The sequence below is a fragment of the Drosophila sulfurigaster genome, chromosome 3, assembly GCF_023558435.1.
Source record: "Drosophila sulfurigaster albostrigata strain 15112-1811.04 chromosome 3, ASM2355843v2, whole genome shotgun sequence".
NCBI classification, from domain to species: Eukaryota; Metazoa; Arthropoda; class Insecta; order Diptera; family Drosophilidae; genus Drosophila; species Drosophila sulfurigaster.
The window spans coordinates 42,711,273-42,730,784 of record NC_084883.1 but is presented as its reverse complement, the minus strand read 5'-3'; the positions used below and the strand labels follow the sequence as shown (position 1 = coordinate 42,730,784).

The following is a 19,512-nucleotide window of genomic DNA, read 5'->3' as shown; positions in this document are numbered from 1 at the left end:
CCGCTGTGCGAAATTACATGACATTTTTCTCGAAAAATAACATTTGAAAGCATCAATCTTCCGGACATCAATATAAACAGCATTCAAATTAGCCCCGAAGACGTGATATCCCTTAACTGTCGTCAGTCAAGGCGATGTCAAAGGTGTCGCCTTGATAAATGATTCTTGTGCTCTTTTTAATTTCGCACACACAAACAGAAAACAGAAAAAAAAAACACAAATTGCAATTTTACCGCTAACGGGCGTATAAATTGCTCGTCATTAGCAAATTGACCAGATGTCTGTGTATTGGTGAGCTTTCAAAGCTTCTGCTTTTCTGCCTGCGGCGCAGTTAAAAACTGTTCTTATACATGCGACGTGTCTGTGTGAAAGCTTCTGTTTTGTTTCCACTTGATTGGCTGGGAATGTTTTTGAATTGTAAAGGTATTTTAGGGATTAGCGTTCGATATTGTCGTCTGATCGCATTAAGAACCAAAGCGGATTACAAGTTCCCTAATATTGCGGTTTTTTGGCACATGATTTTTTTGCCAATCAAACGCAAAAATCATTCGATCAAGATACGAGGGTAAGAAAGTGAAAAGAAAACTGCGACTGCAGTGATTTTCTTTTTGTTTTCCCACACACACACAAGAAAGACTGTCAACATAAAAGGATAAGAACTATGCTCCTAGCAGGCCATTGTTTATGGTCTGTGTGCAGTACCGTTATGGCTTTATCAGTTCTTCTTTGTTGCCAAGACACACACGCTCTGACAGTCTACAAGACGCAGCGGGATGACTCTAACTGTTGTCTGCAGAGCTGATATTATGTAATCGTAATTCCCAGAAATAAGTCAAATAAAAAATGTTGACAAAACACTCATAAAAAGTGTTCCAAAATGTGTCAAATTGAAAGCGAAAGATGAGCGAAAAATAAAACATGATAAATATCAAGTGAAATTTTAAATATGAAGACATTGTTATGGCAAAGATGTTAAAAAAATTCAATATATTATTATTATATGATAATTAGCAAGAATTCAATATGTTTCTTTGGAAATTTTCCAAATTTTCTTTAGTATTGTACTAAGTACAAAAAAGTTTTGATACGATATAAACTTTGAATATGAAAGCAAAAATATAATAATTATACTGAATTCAATAAGTTTCTTTATAAAAATTCGAATTGTTATAGAATTTGTATATATTTTAAAAAGTATAAAGAATTGATATATGAAGAAAGTTGTATGGCATGGATTTTAAACTAAATACAAAAATATAATAATTAGCAATAATTTGTTTCCAGGAAGTTAAGTCTTTGAACTATTTATTTGGGTGCTTTAAGATAGTTGATGATTCGCTTCTTAGTAGAATCCTTATAAACTTATCAATATTGAGAACTGTCCTTAATATTATGATATTTTGTATTTGGTATTTGTATTATTAGAGTGTTTATCACATATTCCTATGTAATGCTAACATTGTTAGTTACGACACTTGATTTGCTATATATTTGTTTTGTAATTTACCCCGTGTCAACTAACCCCGGTTCGATGGGTTGCTGTTGTGAGTGCATTCCGGGTGCGCCCGGCTGATGTTGGTTGGGCATTTTGTTGTACGGGGACATGCCGCAAAGGTCCTGGGCGGGGACCATCCACGAAGGCGTGAATGGGACCGCTGACATGCCCAGGGAGCCGATCATGTGACTGCCCGGATGACCTGGCGTTGGCTGCCGCTGATAGCCGGCATAGTCCATGGCCACCGCCTGATAGGGCATCATATCTGTGCTTCACAAAAGTGCTCTCGACTCGGTTGCCAAAAGTGGAAAAATGTTGTGCGTGTAACACTTGGAAGACTTTAACTTTTAGAACTGGCACATTTTCTCATCCAATATTGCACTTTGGAGATTGGGTTTTGTTTTGGTTTCTTTTTTTGGCACACTTTTTCTTGGGGGTCAACGACGCATCCTTTTGTTGTCTGTCTGGCAATTGGAGCACGCGTACGTGTCAGTTGCTGTCTTCAATTATCCTTGGACACAGACACACACACACACTGACACACACACGTAGACAAAGTCACGGAACGGAGCGTGGGCGTAACACGCACGGAAAACTAACGTCGGGAAGCGTCAGTCAGACAGCAGACAGCGCTTCGATTGGCATTCAAATTAGCGAGCTATCGACTTTTGGCCAGTTAATTCTTTTCTCTCTCTCTTCGTTTTTTTTTTTTGTGTTATTTTGGTCGAGCACGGATCACGTCAGACGCGTTTGGCACGTCGCTCGGCGAAAATTGCAGCTTCCAACTGAGCAGTTGGCACTGTGATTGTGATTGTGATTGCGATTTGGGAATCCGGCAAAACGGATACGGAATACGGTTACGGGTACGGGTTGCGTTACGTTGTGGCGCGTCGCGGCCTGCAAACAAATGGGCGCCAATTACGCACGCACAGGGCGTCCACGGTGCCACGCACACAAACACACAAACACACACACACACGGATACGGATACGGGATACGGGTTGTTACAGTTGCACGGCCGGGCAGCGTACGTGAAAACTGCAGCGCTGATGATGATGACGACGATGACGATGGGAAAGTAACGTGAAGAACTAGAACGAAGCGCGCCACACGAGAGTGCTGTGATGTGATGTGATGTGCTTACGTTGTACGTTGTACGTCCGTTGCGGGCGACGAATACGTGCAGAATAATTCAGAGTCACGTTCACGTCACGAACAAAACCAAAGTAAGGCAAAAAAAGGCAGCGCTGCCCCTTACAATAAACACACTCGCAGCAGAGAGCGAGCTAGCAAGTCGGAGAGAGTGAGCGAGTGTGAGCGAGAGAGCGAGCGAGCTTGTCACGCACACAGCTAGACAATTTTTGGGGGTGACATCTTTGACTCGACACGAAGTGAAGCGAACGAGCAACGACAACGACAACGACGAAAACGACGGCAACGACGTCGGCTAAACGAACGTGAGCAGCAGCGGCGCCAGCAGCATGCGTGTCTCTCTGTGTGTATGTTTGTGTGTGTGAGCACCTGACACTACGCCTGGTCATGTACTGGGCGCACCAGTAGCATTTTAAGCAGCCTCACGCTCCAATTCGCCGCAAGCTCTCTCGCTTCGCCGTTGCTGTGCGGGTGTCTGTATATGCCTGTGTGTGTGTGTGTTGAGTGTGTGTGCGTGCAAATGGGCGGGACGTGACTGCCGTCGAATCGGAATCAACATAGCGCGCATACCAAATGAGCCCGACTGTGTGTGCGAGCGAAAGAGCAGCATACGCTGAGCAAAAGAGCGCAACTCTATAAATGTCTGTCTGTCGCTGTGTGTGTGTGTACGTGCAGACGTAAACTAAAACTGGTTTCGCTTGCTTTCTCGCTTGCGCCTGCAGCATTTGCTTTGCGTTGCTTGCGTTGTTCTCTCGTTCTCACTCTATTATATACTTAGTGGATACCCAGCTTTGTTGTTGGAGCTGCGTCACGCGCAGCAATTAGTTTACTTCTTTACACATTTGGGAATTTGTTTAGCGGCTCTTTCAGCTGCTTTTGTCTCTCGCTCTCGCGCAATGCTTATGTGTCTGTACTATGTGTGTGTGTGTGGGAGTTTTGTCTGTCGTTCGCTTTTTATGTGTGTTTGTGTATGTGACCGAAATGCCAATGACAAAATGCCAATGGTGGAACAGGCCAAAGCCAACAAACTGAGCCCCAAAGCAGCCGAAGCCGCAGCGGCAGAGACAGCGAACCCGAACCTTTGCCAGGAGCAGCAGCTTGTGGACTTGAGACGGGGGAGTGGCACTTGGGTACCTGTATATCAGGGCTTTTTCTTCTGCCTTCCAACAAATCGGTTTCTACTGTAGCGGAGTAGAAGGGGGCGTTTTAATATTCCGAACCCGCACAGACAGCGACCGAGCAGACCGACGAGTTTTACTTTTTCGCCTCGCTTTTATTATGCGTTTATAATAATTTTCAAGCAATCCCAGAAATTGTTTAATTTCATCAATGGCCTAAAGGGCGACCGCAAAATTGTGAAAGTCTTTCGGTCGGCAGCCATTTTGTTCTGCAGCTAGCGAAAGCTTCAATTCGCCTCGAACATGTCTGTCACCTTCAAAAGGGAGCATCGCACACACTTAATAAAATGTCGCAGAGTGTTTGCCAAGTGTCCTGAATGACTTAAATATGCTTTCTACGTTAGATTCCTTTGAAAATGCTTCGTTTCACTCGCTTTAATTGGATTTTTGTGTACAAAGAAATTACTTTTTAATGCCTGTACTTAGCAGGAATTCATTTTAAATATATTGCTTAGCAGTATTATAAATATGACTGCTTAAGAAAAAAGTTAAATCCATATATAATGCATTTTTGATTCATATTATATTATGCATCCGAGATTTTTGCTTTTTATATTCAAAAGAATCTTTTTAAATGTGAGAAACAATTATAGAAAATGTTATTTTCTTAAAATCCCTATAATTTATCTTCAAAACTAACAGATTTGTAGCGAATAAATAGAACACATGTTGAAGACTGAGGATTGTGTAAAGAAAATATATTTTATATATTGAAGTAGATTAGATCTTGAGGGTAATATTTATAAAAATATTAGTTTAAGATTATATCGTAATTGATACATTAAAATTAATATAAATATGAATATTATTCATTTTCTCAATTGAACGTTATTGTAGAATAAATATTACGCATACGTATTGTTCATTGTAAAATCATGAAGTTCCATTAATTATCATTATATATGAAGCGAACATATGCTAAAATATGCTCAGATATATATTACTTCCGTTGAAGCGCAGTCGTCTCATAAGTTCATCACTTTTATGGTAAAATTTACTAAGTAAATTCATCACAATATCCTGTGCTCATAATATCTTAATTTATACGTTAACTTGATGCAATATCCTGCGTACTAAATTCACGATTTTCCCAGCCATTTTCCCAGCGATGTTCGATTAATGTGGAAAACATGTGAAAAACTAACAATGTGAAAAATGAAGCAACTGTAAGCTGGAGCAGTCGTAAGCTAATGGGAATTTAAAGGTAATTGCAGCACTTTCGCTAAATTGCAGTTGCAAGTTCCCAGTTGCAAGTTGCAAGTTGCAAGTTGGGGAACTTGCTTGGTTATCGATTGACTGCTGTGGAGCTCTAATTGGAGCACCCAATGACTGGCTTCGTTTGTTTGTTTTGTCGCCACATCCTCGAGTCGCGTCTCGAGTCTCGAGTCTCGCGGTTGGTATAAAGACATTACGTAAGCGCAACGTAACGTAACTGGAACATGTGTAGAAACGTGATCGATTTCTTGTAGAGTTCGTGGACAGTCGAGGGATGCGAGCGAAAGAGATAGATGCAGAGAGAGGGAGCGAGTTAGAGCGAGGCAGAAGCAGACAAGTTGGCGTAGCGAATTCTCCCACAATTACGCGTCGCTGGCGGCAATTGTGAATTTTAAAAAGGAAACGTGCCAAGTGGCAACCGCGGGATGTGTGTGTGTGTGTGTGTGGGTGGACTGTAGGTGAAGGCGTAGACAATGAATGAGGAACTAAAATTCAACGCCAGTTGCCAGTTTGAGAGTCGCCAGCGTCGCCATAAAAATCGAACGTGAACGTGAAACGCTGAGCCGTTTCCGGTTTGTTCTTCTTCTTCTTTTTTTCGGGTAGCTTTTCCACGCTGCCACGTTGCCACGTTTCCCCCGTTTTCCACGTGCAGACACCGGCCAGACATTGAAATTGGGTCTGGTGACTGAAGCTGCTGTTGTTGCTGTTGATGGCGAGCGTAGGTCGGAAATTGATGCGTGTGGATGCCTCGAGGACAATGGCTATGGATGTGGACGTGGACGTGGCGACTGCGACTGCGACGTGGACATGCAATGCGCTGCGTGCGGAGCGCCACAGTGCTAACCCCCCTCTAAGCATACCACTTTGGAGTCACAGACAGTCGAGTCCGTCAGTCAGTCAGGCATTGCCATATAAAGGTGCGTGAGCCGAGTCGAGTCGAGTGCGTGCTGCGGCTGTTGATGGACCTACAACTTACTTCTACTATATTCGACATGAGTTTGAGTTTTCATTTCGGTTTCAGTTTCAGTTTCAGTTGCTGTTTCGGTTTCTGTTTCGGTTTCTGTTTTGGTTTCGGTTTTTCAAAAAAATATATATCGCACACACACAACACACAAAATGTGTATTCCAGTCAGGAGTCGACTGCCAATTGTTGCATGAGTTTATGAATGGAATGTTTCGCAGTCGCCGGCACGTATGCAAGTGCCTCTCTCTAATCAGTTGGCCACCCACTTCCCCCTCACTGCTCCCCCCACTTGCTTCTTATGCCTCCTCCTGCCACACACACACACAGGAAGAACCGCAAAGAGAGTGAACTGGTCAAGAGACAACACACAACTGAGTGAGGAAGAGAGAGAGGGAGAGAGGGAAGGAGACAACACTTGCCTGTTATCCATCACGTTTTCTCGGACACACGAGGCGTCCATTTCAAATAGCCGAAGCAGCAGCAGCAGCAAACGCAGCAAAGCAGCAAAACAACGTGATTTGCGAAAAATCAAAACAAATACGAAAAGGCCGCTGAACGCTTTAGGCCAACTTGAAGACGCCCACGATCGATCGATAAACCAAAAGCGATAACACGTTTGTTCTCAGCAAAGTGTGTGCAAGAATGCAACAGCTGCAGCTCAAGTTTTGGCTTCTATAATAGCCATGCATATCAGCAAATTAATTGATTAGACACGTGACGAAAGATCGATGTCATGTTTCTTAAATTGCCATTAAATTAACTAATTTATTGTGAGGCAAAAATGATGTTTGAGAGAAATATTAAAGTTACACTTCTGACATTAATGATAAATCAGCTCTAAGCCAGCAACTTTAATGAATGTAGTTTAAAATAATGTTGGCTTCGTTTTGATATAACTAAATCATAATTTAAGATTTTCTGTGTATAAATGTGCTAAAGTAAATTCAGAAATTGGCATCAAATGTAAGATTATGATGAGCTTATTTCTGTGTATACTTATCTCAAGTCACAATATAATATTATTAAGATTTCTATGCACACAATAATCTGGATATTTGAGTTACAACTTCCAACTTTATTGATGAATCAGATTCAAGCAACTATTTCGATTGATTTGTTTAGCATGACGAGCAAATCAGCATGAAATATAGTCTATTGTGTTTTGTATTCTAAATTTTTATACAAAATATATAAACATTTGAAATATAAATTTCTTGTTTATGGTATCTGAAGCGATTATTAAATTAGCTAAACAAAAAATTTAGATCAATAAATTCCACTTCCCCATCATCATTTGTAGCTGTGTTTTTTGTAATCCTATTTAAAATGTTTGTAGACTTTATGAAGATTAGATATAGCGAAAGATTTTTCTATTCTTGATAACAAGTAAGAAAGTTTGACTATGATATACCAGCTACCCATTTTGAATAAATATCAACAAATTTGGTATTCAATTTAAAATATACCGAATCAGTGGTATATTAAAAAATACTACAAATATACTGAAGGGTATTTTAGGTATATTGCTACAGTATTACTACATTCAAAATATACCACAGAAAGCAAAAATATACCAAAGTCTATTTTGGGTATATTGTTACAGTACTACTACATTCAAAATATACTATAGAGTGTAAAATATACCAGATTTTCAGCCAAATCAACTTTTGTACATAATATTTAGAAAAATACTGAAAAGGATATTACAAAAATATTCTCGATAATCGATTGATTCGTTTTCGTCAGGAGGAAGCCATAAAACATTTCTCTGAAATGTTGGTATCCCATCGCAATCTTAATCCCAATTTCAATCCCTATTCCAAAACCAGTGTCAGTTTCATTTCCAGTTGCAGCTTCAAGTTGAAGCGCCAGTTGAGGAGACAGTTTGCTTAGAGGAAGCAATAAACTAACCGCGATCGCTGATCTGTCACGATCAGTTGCCAGTTGTCTGGTTGCCCACAGGAGAAAGCAATAAAAGTGACACAGGTGATAAAATAACACAACGAGATGATTCGTTTATTTCTCTTTGGTCATCTCTTTCTTTTTATTCGAGTAGCAGAGAAATGGGAGTTATCAGCGTGTAGGATCTGTCAGGGATGTATTATTTGTTTTGGTTGTTTTTATGGCGCAGTGAAAGGTAGCATAACTGTTCTTGGGCACTGTTACACAATCGAAACACACACAAAACGATTCATAATTCACAACAACAACAAGACCACAGAACCCAAACAAACAATTAAGCAATAAAAGCGAGACAAGGACAGCGATAGACTACGTGAGAGTGAGATGACAATAATACTGCTGTAATCGGAGACTGTGCAGCTCGGGAGCTGAGGAGCAGTTAGATTTTTATCGCCTTGTGCGTGCTTCTGATGAAACACATTTCCCCCGTTTGGTCAGAAGCTACCACAACAAATTTGATGACTCCAGCAAAAGGGGCGTAATTATTTTTATTCCACATTTATGATTAACTACTACACAGATCTTAGTCTGAAATGAATCAGTTTCACTTGTGTTACAAGCAGGAGTTAAAGAGTTTCAAGGAATAGAATTAGTTTTTCTTCTTTTTATGACCATTTTTAGAGAATTGAATGAAATTTTAGGGGTTGGGAAATTAAAATGGAATATTTTTTGTGGATTTTAAGAATGAACGAAATAATAAATCAATAATTTGGAACTGAATATTTGTGGAATGGGTAGTAAAAGTGTTCAAATAAATTAAATTCAAATAATTTTTTTTAAATAAGAATAAAAATAACGAATAAACAAGAAAAAAAGAAATTTACCCACTGTACATTTTGAATAATAGCAAAGCTCTGTATACTACATTCTGCTATTAAAATATACTAAATAATATACCTCAAAAATACTAAAATATACAGAAGGCCATATTTGGTATATCGATCAAGTTTATTATTCGAAATATACCATACAGGTCAAAATATAACAGATTTCAGTAGGCTTACGCAGAAGTATTTATAACTTCTACAATACATTCGAATAAAACTACAGCTCTATCTTATATAGTCTCTGACGGACAGACAGACAGACAGACAGACAGACAGACGAACAGACAGATATGACTATATCATCTTGGAAATGCTAATCAAATATTAAAATTAATACAAATAAATATAAAAGCAATATAATACACAACTCTTCTATAAAGAAGTTTGAAATTAATGTAACAGACAGAAAGCTATATAATAAAAAAGTTAAAAAAATTGAATATTATTTGCATTTTAAAATTCATTTCAAAAAGTATATACATTTATATTCAAATTATATAATATTTATTGAAATGCAGACATTTCGTTAAAGCTAATAGAAATTCATTTTATTGGACAGAAAATTAAAAAATAATAAAATACCAAATTGAAAAAGATCAATGAAAGTTTACCGAATAGTTTTTGCATTTTTAAAGACTATTCAAAAAGTATTGAAATTCATAATATTTATTCAAATAAACCATTTCCATTATTTCTGATTTCATAACATTATTAATGATTTCATAACAAAATGTTTATTACAACTTAAAAATTCCACCACGATCAAAATAATTGTGCGCACAAATTCTTCAATATAATAGCTAAATTTTTATAATGAAATAATTTATTTTTAGCACATTCCAAAGCAAATTTAATGCCCAAAATGAGCCAATCAACTTTAATTGTTTATTTTGCGTTATTCTAGAAGCTGAGCATAAATTTAGATGTGCCATTTTGGGTCGATTGATTGATTGATCGCCTGATTGAAAGCGATCAGATGCGATCGTTGACTCTCTGTTTGTTATTTACTTGGCCGTTATGTGAGCCATAAATTAGCTTTGAAAAGTCAAAACAAACTTCAAGTTGCGGCACACAAAATACACAAGGAGATGAAGGCGGAGGAGGAGGCAGAGGCGGAGTTGTTGTTGTTGTGGTTGCTTCCACTTGTAGTTGCCCCTCCTTGCAAGTGGCGATCTGCTTGTTTGTCGTTCACTTTTCTGGTATTTAGCAAATAATTCGCATGCCAAACCGTAGCCGTTAACTGCGGCGACACAAAGTGCGCAGTTGTGATCGGAATTATTAATTAATATTCTTGCACCTTCCGAAACTGTGCCGTCGTCGTCTCCATCGTCACCTCGACTCCACTTCATTCTACTTCACTCGTAAATCTAGTTCAGAACTCAGTCAGTGCCCATGACGATGAAGAGGCAACGAGGCCAACCTGCACATTGGTCCCAGCTGAATAAGTATTTCATTCAAAATAATTGATGAGCGTAAGTGAATACCGAATAATAGTTAGCCTACTCTCTTTTAATTATAACTAAAATCAAACTAAATATATTTTTAGTTGAATAAATTCTTAAATACATATATAAGAGTTTAATGTATAAATTTAATGTATGCATTAAAACAAATAAAGTTTATTTTTTGGCATTTTCAAAAATACATGACTAAAAAAGTTTGTAATAAAAAAGATTAAATTGAAAAGTAGAAAAATTTCATAATCATCAAGCTTATTCTTGTTTGAATAAAATTGAATAACTCCAAATACATTTTAAATAAAATTAATGCTTCAATTAAATTGAAATATGAGAGTTTAATGTAAGAATTGAAGCATTAAAAACAAATGTAATAGTAAAATTTAACATTTAAATTTGTGCAAATACTATAATGAAATTATAATTGACCTATGCATATGTGTAGGTATATTCAATAAATAACAAATTATATTATATATATAGATATAGAATTAAAAAATGAAATCGAAAATGAATAAAAGAAATATTCATTGAAAACTTAAGGTTTTTTTAAAACAGAAAGTCGATTTATTCTTATAAGTATTTCACTTTTAAGAAAAGTTGAGAGGATGTTTCGATATTAGAGCTTAATATTAAATGGTAAACTTCAAGAGTTATTGCTAAATTTGGAGACAATACTATTTAATCAAATCAATATTTGACATTGTAAATTATGTCATTATAACTTTTACAAAATGTAATGATTAAGAAAAACTAACAAGAATTGAAGCAATTCTCTATAAAATTAAAATCATATATGAGCGAATTTTATACTCCGCAAACTTCGCATTCGAATTTGGCAATTAAATATCAGTGTCGACAAAACTCTCAGCAATTTGTTTTAATACTCCTAATGTTGCTTTAGCATATTTCATTATATAATATTTTTATTATATTTCCTAGAAAAGCCTTTTATCTATTTATAGAATTTGTAATTTAATTAAAATTGGTAGTTAGCTCGAGCATTGAATGAATTGATTGAATCAGTGTAATTTAAGTTGGAGAAGAACCGATTTGAGTCAAGTCGAATCGAGTTGAGACGAATCGAGTCAACAGCCCCCAGACATGACCGTGACAGCTGTTGGCAAAAAAAGCAAAACTTAAACAAAAATCGAAGGATGAACAACAACAAAAAAGTTGGCGAGAGGAAAAAAGGCTGCAAGGAAGCGGCTGCCTACCTCCTGCTGCTCTCGCTCTCTTGCCGCATGTGGCATGTCTGCTGCAGAAGCGAGCTGGAAGCGTGTTCGGGAGCAAAGTGCATTCCTCACATAGTTGTTTTTGTTGCTGTTGATGATGGTGGTGGAAAATGGTGCAGTGTTTTTTTGTTTTGTTTATTTTGCTAAAGTTTTTGTTGTTGTTTAGTTGCTTTCAGTTTGTCATTTGCGATGTTCAATTAATTGCAGAAATCAATTTAAGCAATGCAAGTTTGCCTCATTGTGACATTGCTCAGTTGTTGTTGTCATTGTTAATGTTGTTGTTGTGGTTGTTGTTGATCGATTCATTGGAAATGTGCCTTTGGGTTTTGAGTCTGGCTTTCGCTGGGTGCGTTCTCCTCCATTCGTTCCCCCTGTTTTGTGCTAATTGCCAACAAGTTAAAGAAGCGAAGAGAGTTGCGAGTTAAGGCTAGAAACATGTCTTAGGATTCGTTTGATGCCTTTGCAACATCTTCCGGCAAGTAGCTCCAAGCATGGCAAAAAGAGTGTGACAACGCGCGACAGCCTCGAGATAAATCCAATTAGTCTGATATTTGTACTTTTTATGTGAGAATTCCCATTAAAAATGTAAAATGTCATAACAACGAGAACAAGACAACAGACAAACAGCAGCACCAGCAGCAGCAACTGACAGTGACAGCGACAACAACAGCAATAGCAGCTATTCTGACTAGCTCTGAGCTTAGCCGAAGCGTATAATACGCTTAAATAACCGAGTAACAGTTGTAAACTTTTCAGAAAGAAACTGACTGCTCTAAAATATGTGTATTTAACAATTTTATTGTTGTTATTGATTATTTACTTAATTTTTTTTTTATTTATTGTTTTAGTTTATTTTAATTGTTTCCATAAATGTATCTTCACTAAATTTGTAACCTAAAGTTATTCCTATGGAATTTCAATTGTAAAATTTCAGTGTTGAAAATTGTTTATAGTATATGAGAAGTCTGTGTTGACAAAAAATTTGTTTACTATATGAGAAGTTTGCATTGGCTTGGATTTTAGTAACTAATTCGAAATACTTGTAATCATTGAAAGTATTTCTTGTATAGAGATCAATATTTAATATTTCGATTGGACTTTAGTAAGAAATTCAAAATACTTATAATTATTATTAGTATTTCATTAATAGATTACAATATTTTATATGTGTTTCAATTCAATATTGAACAAATCTGCTTCGTTTTCTCTAAAAATACTTAAAATTTATTCCTAATACTATTTTGTAAAAACTTTAAAGAAAAAAATCTAAACTTTTCTGCTTATCTTTGTCCACTTTTTATAAAAATTCAGTAACAGCTGTAGACTTTAAAGCTGTCTCCGTTTAATCCAACAGCGATTGCAAAGTGAACAGCAAAGTTTCAACACTTGCAGTTAGATCATCACATTAACGTTGACAGCAACGGTTTTCCACTAAGCTGCGGTTACAACAACACATCTCAGTCTCAAGTCCGAGTCGCAGTCGAAGTCGAAGTCGAAGTCGAAGTCGGGGTCTGAGCTTCAGTCAGAGACTGAGTTTGAGTTTGAGTATCTCATAGATGCGACATGCGCCTTTGACGTCTGGCGGCGATGTTGGCGACGACGACGTCTTTGGTTTGGCATTCAATAATTTTATGCTAACAAATGCGTCGCCAAGTGGCGCTGCTTGAGAAGCTGCCACAGAGAGAGAGTCCGAAGGGAAGGGGAAGGAGAAGCCGAAAGGGGGCAGAGAATCGTTTACGGTAACATTAACACTTACCGCGCATTCACCGAGGATTGTGCAGCACCGATCTCCTCCATGGACTTTCTGCGAAGAAAAACACAAGAAGAAGAAGAAGAAGAGATACAGCTACAGATACAAAGATACAAAGATACTGAGATATACACAGAGATACATTTCGCTTGCGAGCCTGTTGAATATTCGATTAAGCGAGCGCGTCGAGGAAAAAGTTGACATTTTCTAAATAAATTAAATTAGCCGATAAATATGTCGGCTATCGGCGTTCGCAGCCGTGGCAGAAAACTCACCTGTCGCCCCAGCAAAGCGCATCCTCGCGATACCTGCGAATAAAAACCAAACAGAAATATATGCGATTAGTTTCTCTCTCTTTTTCACACACACTCTCTCTCTCTCTCTCTCTGCTTTGAGAAGGTCAACAGGAAGTTGTGATCGTCTAATAAACAACAATCTGTGGCAAATTGCACTTCAAAGTTGCCACAGAACTGCGCATTATCGACCAAAAGCTTTAATAATCAAGTGCATCATGAGTATATAAAATTTATTGATTTTTACCGCTGTCTTTCCTCTCTCCCCACAGCGCCAGACAATTTTCGTCATAGCCGTCGAACAGCCCGTAAATCATTGCCCCAAAAAAAAAGAAACAAAAAAAAGCCAAAATCTGTGCCAGACTTTCGATCCTTTTAAGTTGTCCCGTTTTGGAGTCGCGAAACCGCGAATTCTCTGACCCTAAATCGATCGCCCTCTGATCGATACAGTGATTGAGGAGGAGGGAGGAGGAGCAAAGAGGGGAAACCTCTTGCTTCGATGCTCCATGCCAATTATCAAAATTGTAATAATATTCATAAGTTTCGTCTGCTTTTCGCTTTTGTTTTGCTTTTTCCCTTTTTCTTGGTTGCAGTTTATCAATCCTAGGTCAACTTCGTTTAGCTTTAAACAATTATTGCCAACTGCTTTTTTGGCTAAGATTCTTCTGCTGTTATAGAGAGAGTTTTAGGTTCAAAAGCGGAAGCACTTGCCCAAAAAAGAAGCTGTTTCATTCATCGCCATCAATTAAGTATTAACAAAGTATTCATGTTTCTGGAGAACTGTTGCAAAAGTTTAATTATTAGCTTTAGTGATTTACGATCTTAGAACAGTTACCTTAAATTGTTTCGGAAGTGATATATGAAAATGAGAATATATATTGTTATACTAAAGAAAACTCGAAAAGATATTTCTACCATTAAGTTAGTATAGAAAGATTTTAATGAAATTTTTGATGAAATGCTTTATTCTTCTATCATTTTATGTTACTATATTCTTTAATGTCAATATATTATACAATGTACTGCATATATGCTTTACTTTGGTTTCTAAGCTTCTTAGCATTATACCCCAGTATATTTTTCTTTATTCTCACATCGTTTAGGTCTTCAAACTGAGTGATTTTGCCATAGTTTATTCAATTTCATATCATTCACTAATTTGATGTTTGGTTCAAGTTCTCGTTTCTACAATTGATCTGCGATAATTATAGCTGCCTTTGGTTTTCAATTTCCTCATAAGTTAATTAAATTTGATATTGTAGCTGCTCTTAACTTTACAATGTTTTGGACCTTGTCGAAGCAGAGTGAACAGCTTCTGTCCTTGCAGTCCTTGTAAGCTGTAAGTGGCAGTTGAGTTTGGCTTTGGCCAAGACACGTGTTCTCCCTCAACAACAGATCGATCTCTCGGATGTTTAGAGCTGCAATTGCATCTCCAGAGGCAGCTATTTTTAAGAGTTGGCCTAAACGGCTTACTTGCAGTGGGCAAAAGAAGGAGGGAAGAGGAGGCAGGACAGCAGTCAACAATGAGATGTCATTGTCGCTGTGCACAAAATAAAAAAAGCAAAGATGAGAGAGACCAACTGAAAACGCTGATAATAACAGATAATTGTGTAGAACATGGCCCAACTATTTTGCCACAACTATGTGGAGTTTGTTGGGGCTGGAGTGCTGAATGCGATCTTGGAAACGAGCCACAAATCAAAGCCTCATCAGCGTTATAAAGTTCAAGTGATCGATTCGCGATACCGCGTCGATCGCTTGGCTTTTTGTCTGTATTTCTTCAGGTTCTACATCGCTCTCGCTCTCTCTCTGTCTCTCAGTCATTCTCTCTCTTTCTGTTGAACGTTGTCGTCGTCACTTTGATTGCGTTTCGTGCCCAATTAGTCTCAGAGCACTTGAGTGCGTAAAAACTTGTACCGCACCATAAATAAATTGGCATGAGGAAAACAGGAGCCAGAGTCACAGAGACAACAGTCACAGAGACAAAGTCCAGCGACAGGAGAGACTTCCGAGAGACAAAGAGAGAAGAGAGACTGAGAGAGAGAGAGAGTGAGCAGGAGACAACAACGTCATCGTCATCGTCTTCATCGACAGCTTTGCGACGTCGTTGAGACGTTGTCGCCAAGCCACAAGACGCCGGGCATTGTCAATATATGGCGCACAGTCTGCTTGCCACATGCCCCTTGCTGCCTTGCCACCTTGCCTCTGCAGAGGGCTAGAGGGCTCTTCGGTAGTCAGCAGTCGGCAGTTAAAATTACATAAGGGGGCTGCCAACTGACTATTAAGAGGTTGTCCCAGAGTCGCTGCACAAACACGGCGCACAGCCAAAGTGGCCATAATTATGGAACATATTTCATAATAATAAGGTGTGTAATCTCCACATTTAACTAGGCTACGAAATGTGCAACCAATTAACTAACCATCCATATGCAGTTGCCTCTTCTCCTCTGATTACTGAAATTGTTGTGGATACTTTAGAGCAGTTATGCGAGAAGTTATCATCGAGATGGAGAACATTTCATGTGCCGAGTAATCAAATGGCAGCCCAATGAACTACAGTCAACCACATTCATAAACTCAAGTTATGGGTCATTATAATGTAGTTATAATTTGAAAAATATGCGAAGAAGTCTATTATTTTCTATATCTTGATAATATCAATACTCGTTCGTAAAGAGTGAAGATATAATTTGTAAAATATGTGAAGAAGTGTATTATTTTCTATATCTTAATCGTTTAAGGAGCAGAATTACGAATATAATTTGATATAATATAATTTGTATAATTTGTAAAAGATGTGAAGAGGTGTATTATTTTATGAATCTATATTATGTTCTTACTCATTCATTGAGCAAAATTATGACTAATATAGAAAATATAGTATGAAGTACTGATTTATTGTAAAGCTTCATAATATTTTATGCTATGAGGTATTATAATGTTGATTCAATTTCGCAACAAAGTTTAATACTATATAATTGTCTTTTTAGAGAGAAAACCGGAATTTATTTTGTGCATAAGTATAAGTTTTCCCTTTTATCAAAAATATACAATTTTGCCATTTTTTTTTTAATTTTTCTTAAGACTGAAAAATTTTATTCTTAGATGAGTTCCTGCATTTTTCATTTTAACGTTAATATTATATTTTAGATTAAATTTTGAAAAATCGTTTTGTGTTATTATCTTTTTCAAAAGATATATGGGATTTAATTCTTCATAATTATATGTTTATATTCTTAGTTAAAAATATTAATACTACAAGTTTTGCCTTGAAATATTTTGTTGGTATTTCATTCTTAAATATGCATTATACTTATGATCTGATTGCTATGAAATACGGAGACTGACTAAGATCTGAAAAGAATCTAATAAAAACTCCACATATCAAAACTAAAGAGTTTTCTTAAAATTTTTCTAAAGTTAATGAAACTGTAAAATATAGTATGATAGTATCTAATAAAAAGTACACATGTCAAAAGAGAAGAGTTTTATTAAAATATTTCTAAAGTCAATGAATTTATTATTTTATTATATTTAAATAATGTTTCCTTTAGTAATATTGAAGTATTGTGTTTAAGTATTCTATAAAAAGGCAAGTAAGAGCTTCTTTCGCAACAAGTAAGATTCTTCAGTTCAATATTTATTTGCAAATTATTTGAGTCTATGGAAGTTGTGAATCTGTTTTCAATATGCAGCGTTTACTCTTTTTTGTTTAAAAAGTTAAGTGTGATAATTAAATTTCAATGTTCTGTTAACCAGCTCCACTGTGTGTACTTGTTGTATCAGCAAAAACAGGGAGCTCAACAGCTCTTCTCCACTTTTTGAATGATGCTGTCAAAGCACCCAAAGCGATTTGCGGTCAGACGTTGATCGCACGCGCTGTCCCTTTGTTGACAGCAACGATCTCCTCTCCTCTCCTCGCTCTCTCTCGAAACGTCTTCCCTTGGGGGAAGCGAGAGAGGGAAACCAATTGGCTGATCTATCATTATTGATTGTGCCCAAAAGAGATGCAGTGTGTGTCGCAAATCCACTTTGTGGCTGCCACAGATCCACTTGCGGTTGCCGTAAACAATTATTTATATTAAAGCGAAAGACGCTGTGCACTCAGGGAATAGCTCTTCGATACACGTAGAACCTAGATGAAGTTAAGGGAACTGCGGGGAGAAGGGAGAAGAGGGAATTGGCAACTTGTGGCACTTGAGTTCAAGTGCAATTCCAGCTGCAATCAATTGCAGCAAAGTCTCATGCTCTCATGCTTTATATATTGGGGCGTTTATTTCTGCTTAATTTTATTTTAACAATTTCGATTTTTTTGTTTCTGTTTTCAGCTTCCTCTTTGCCGTAATTTTTGTTGTGTTGTGTTGTTGTTTTTTTGTTCGTTTTTGGTTCTTGGCCTTAATATCAAATTTTCGCTCTAAATTCCGCTGATCAATGATTGCCTTTTGCCTTCCTGCATCGACACTCCTCGCGATCCTCTTTCGCCTTCCCCTTTTTCAACTCAGAGTATCTTTCCCCCTCCCTCTATCTTTGGAAACATTCGAGTCTGTCTGTCGTTTTGGCTTTTGAAGTTGAAGTCCGAGTCGTTGACTGACTGACGAACTTCTGCTGCTGCTGCTCTGATCGACTGATCGACTCTGACGATCATCGACCGATCGCCGCCTGTCTTCTTACCGACCTTGTGTTATTGCTCTTCAGTTTTTGTTGCTGTTGTTGCTGTTTTTTTTTTGTCTGTAGCTTGTCGGCAGGGATTCCAACAATTTCGAAACTTCTCATACATATTTATAAGTTGGCAAAGTTTTGCGAAAAGCGTAAAGCTCTGCCCACAACTCTGCGGTTATACCCTGCTGCTAAGGTCGCATGGGGTTGCTTGAAGTATTCGACAGCCGAACATTGAATACTTTAATACTTATACTCAAAATGTGAAGTAGTATTTATCTATCATTTTTGGTCTGGGAAGAGATTTTAGAATCTTTTAAAGTTTCTTTTTATGATGTTATCTTTTGAACTTCATCGTATCTATGTTTTATTATAACTATTAATCATTCCTAGATGTTTCCATATCTTTATTTTATAGACTCAAATAATATGTGCATAAATATTTGGATTACCTTTTAGGTAATAAATTATATTACAAATTAACTGTTTATATTAATTCTGATTAAATAATTACTTTAAATGTGCCCGTATTATATACATATATCATCATTATCATAAAAATGTGGCCGCATTTAGTTTTAAATATCCTTCACTTTGTTATATGGTCACACTTGATTTGAAGTGTCAAAAAACGTAACGAAAACGTAAAATAAATTGTTAGTGTATTTTATTTGACAATCACATTATTTTTTATAAGATTATTATAAGATTATAATGATGAACGACATGCTATCAATTATCCTTAATAGTTGTTCAATTTTATATATTCTCAATTCTAAACAAATAATGATTAAATATTAGAACTTGAGGAATATTTTTTTAATTATTAAGTCTATAGTAAGTAATATTAATTTCATTTTTATCTTATGACATCTTATTGTAATCATACGAGTATACTTTGACGGATGTATTCTATAAAAAAAAAATATAACATTATTCTTCATGCACTTTAACATCCCTGTATAAATATTTGTCATAATCAGATATTTAAATCTTAGCGTTACGGTAGATTATATATTATTATATTATATTATATTATTAGATTATGTATTATATATAAAGATGTATCTGCTCTTCCTCAAAATACGATAGGTACTTATAAAATATACATATGTCATAATCAGACTATACTAGACCAGACTAGAAAATCGTCTGAATAACAATGTATCCTATTACTTCATAGATGTTCGTTAAAGACAAACTCTAAAGAGTATATCTGTATATAGAGTATTCATAAATCGATTGAGCTTTAGCTAGTTTATATTCGTCTTCATTTTTGGGTTGTTGCAATACTTATCTCAATTATTTGATCGCGAACTTCCCTTTTT

The 19,512-nt window shown here is 36.7% G+C and overlaps 1 protein-coding gene across 8 annotated transcripts in view; it reads right to left on the bottom strand.

Annotated features, from left to right (window-relative positions):
* LOC133842142 (protein trachealess) overlaps window positions 1-19,512 on the bottom strand; it is a 39,381-nt gene that overhangs the window by 13,339 nt on the left and 6,530 nt on the right. For 3 of the 8 annotated variants that reach the window (XM_062275111.1, XM_062275112.1, XM_062275113.1), the window contains exons 2-3: window positions 13,511-13,543; window positions 13,242-13,289 (exon numbers count right to left, since the gene is read on the bottom strand). In XM_062275111.1, coding sequence (XP_062131095.1) covers window positions 13,242-13,289; window positions 13,511-13,543 — 81 coding nt within the window. Of the gene's footprint in view, window positions 1-1,507; window positions 2,693-13,241; window positions 13,290-13,510; window positions 13,544-19,512 lie in introns of those variants that run through there. The other 5 variants (XM_062275115.1, XM_062275116.1, XM_062275114.1 and 2 more) reach the window with 4 other exon arrangements.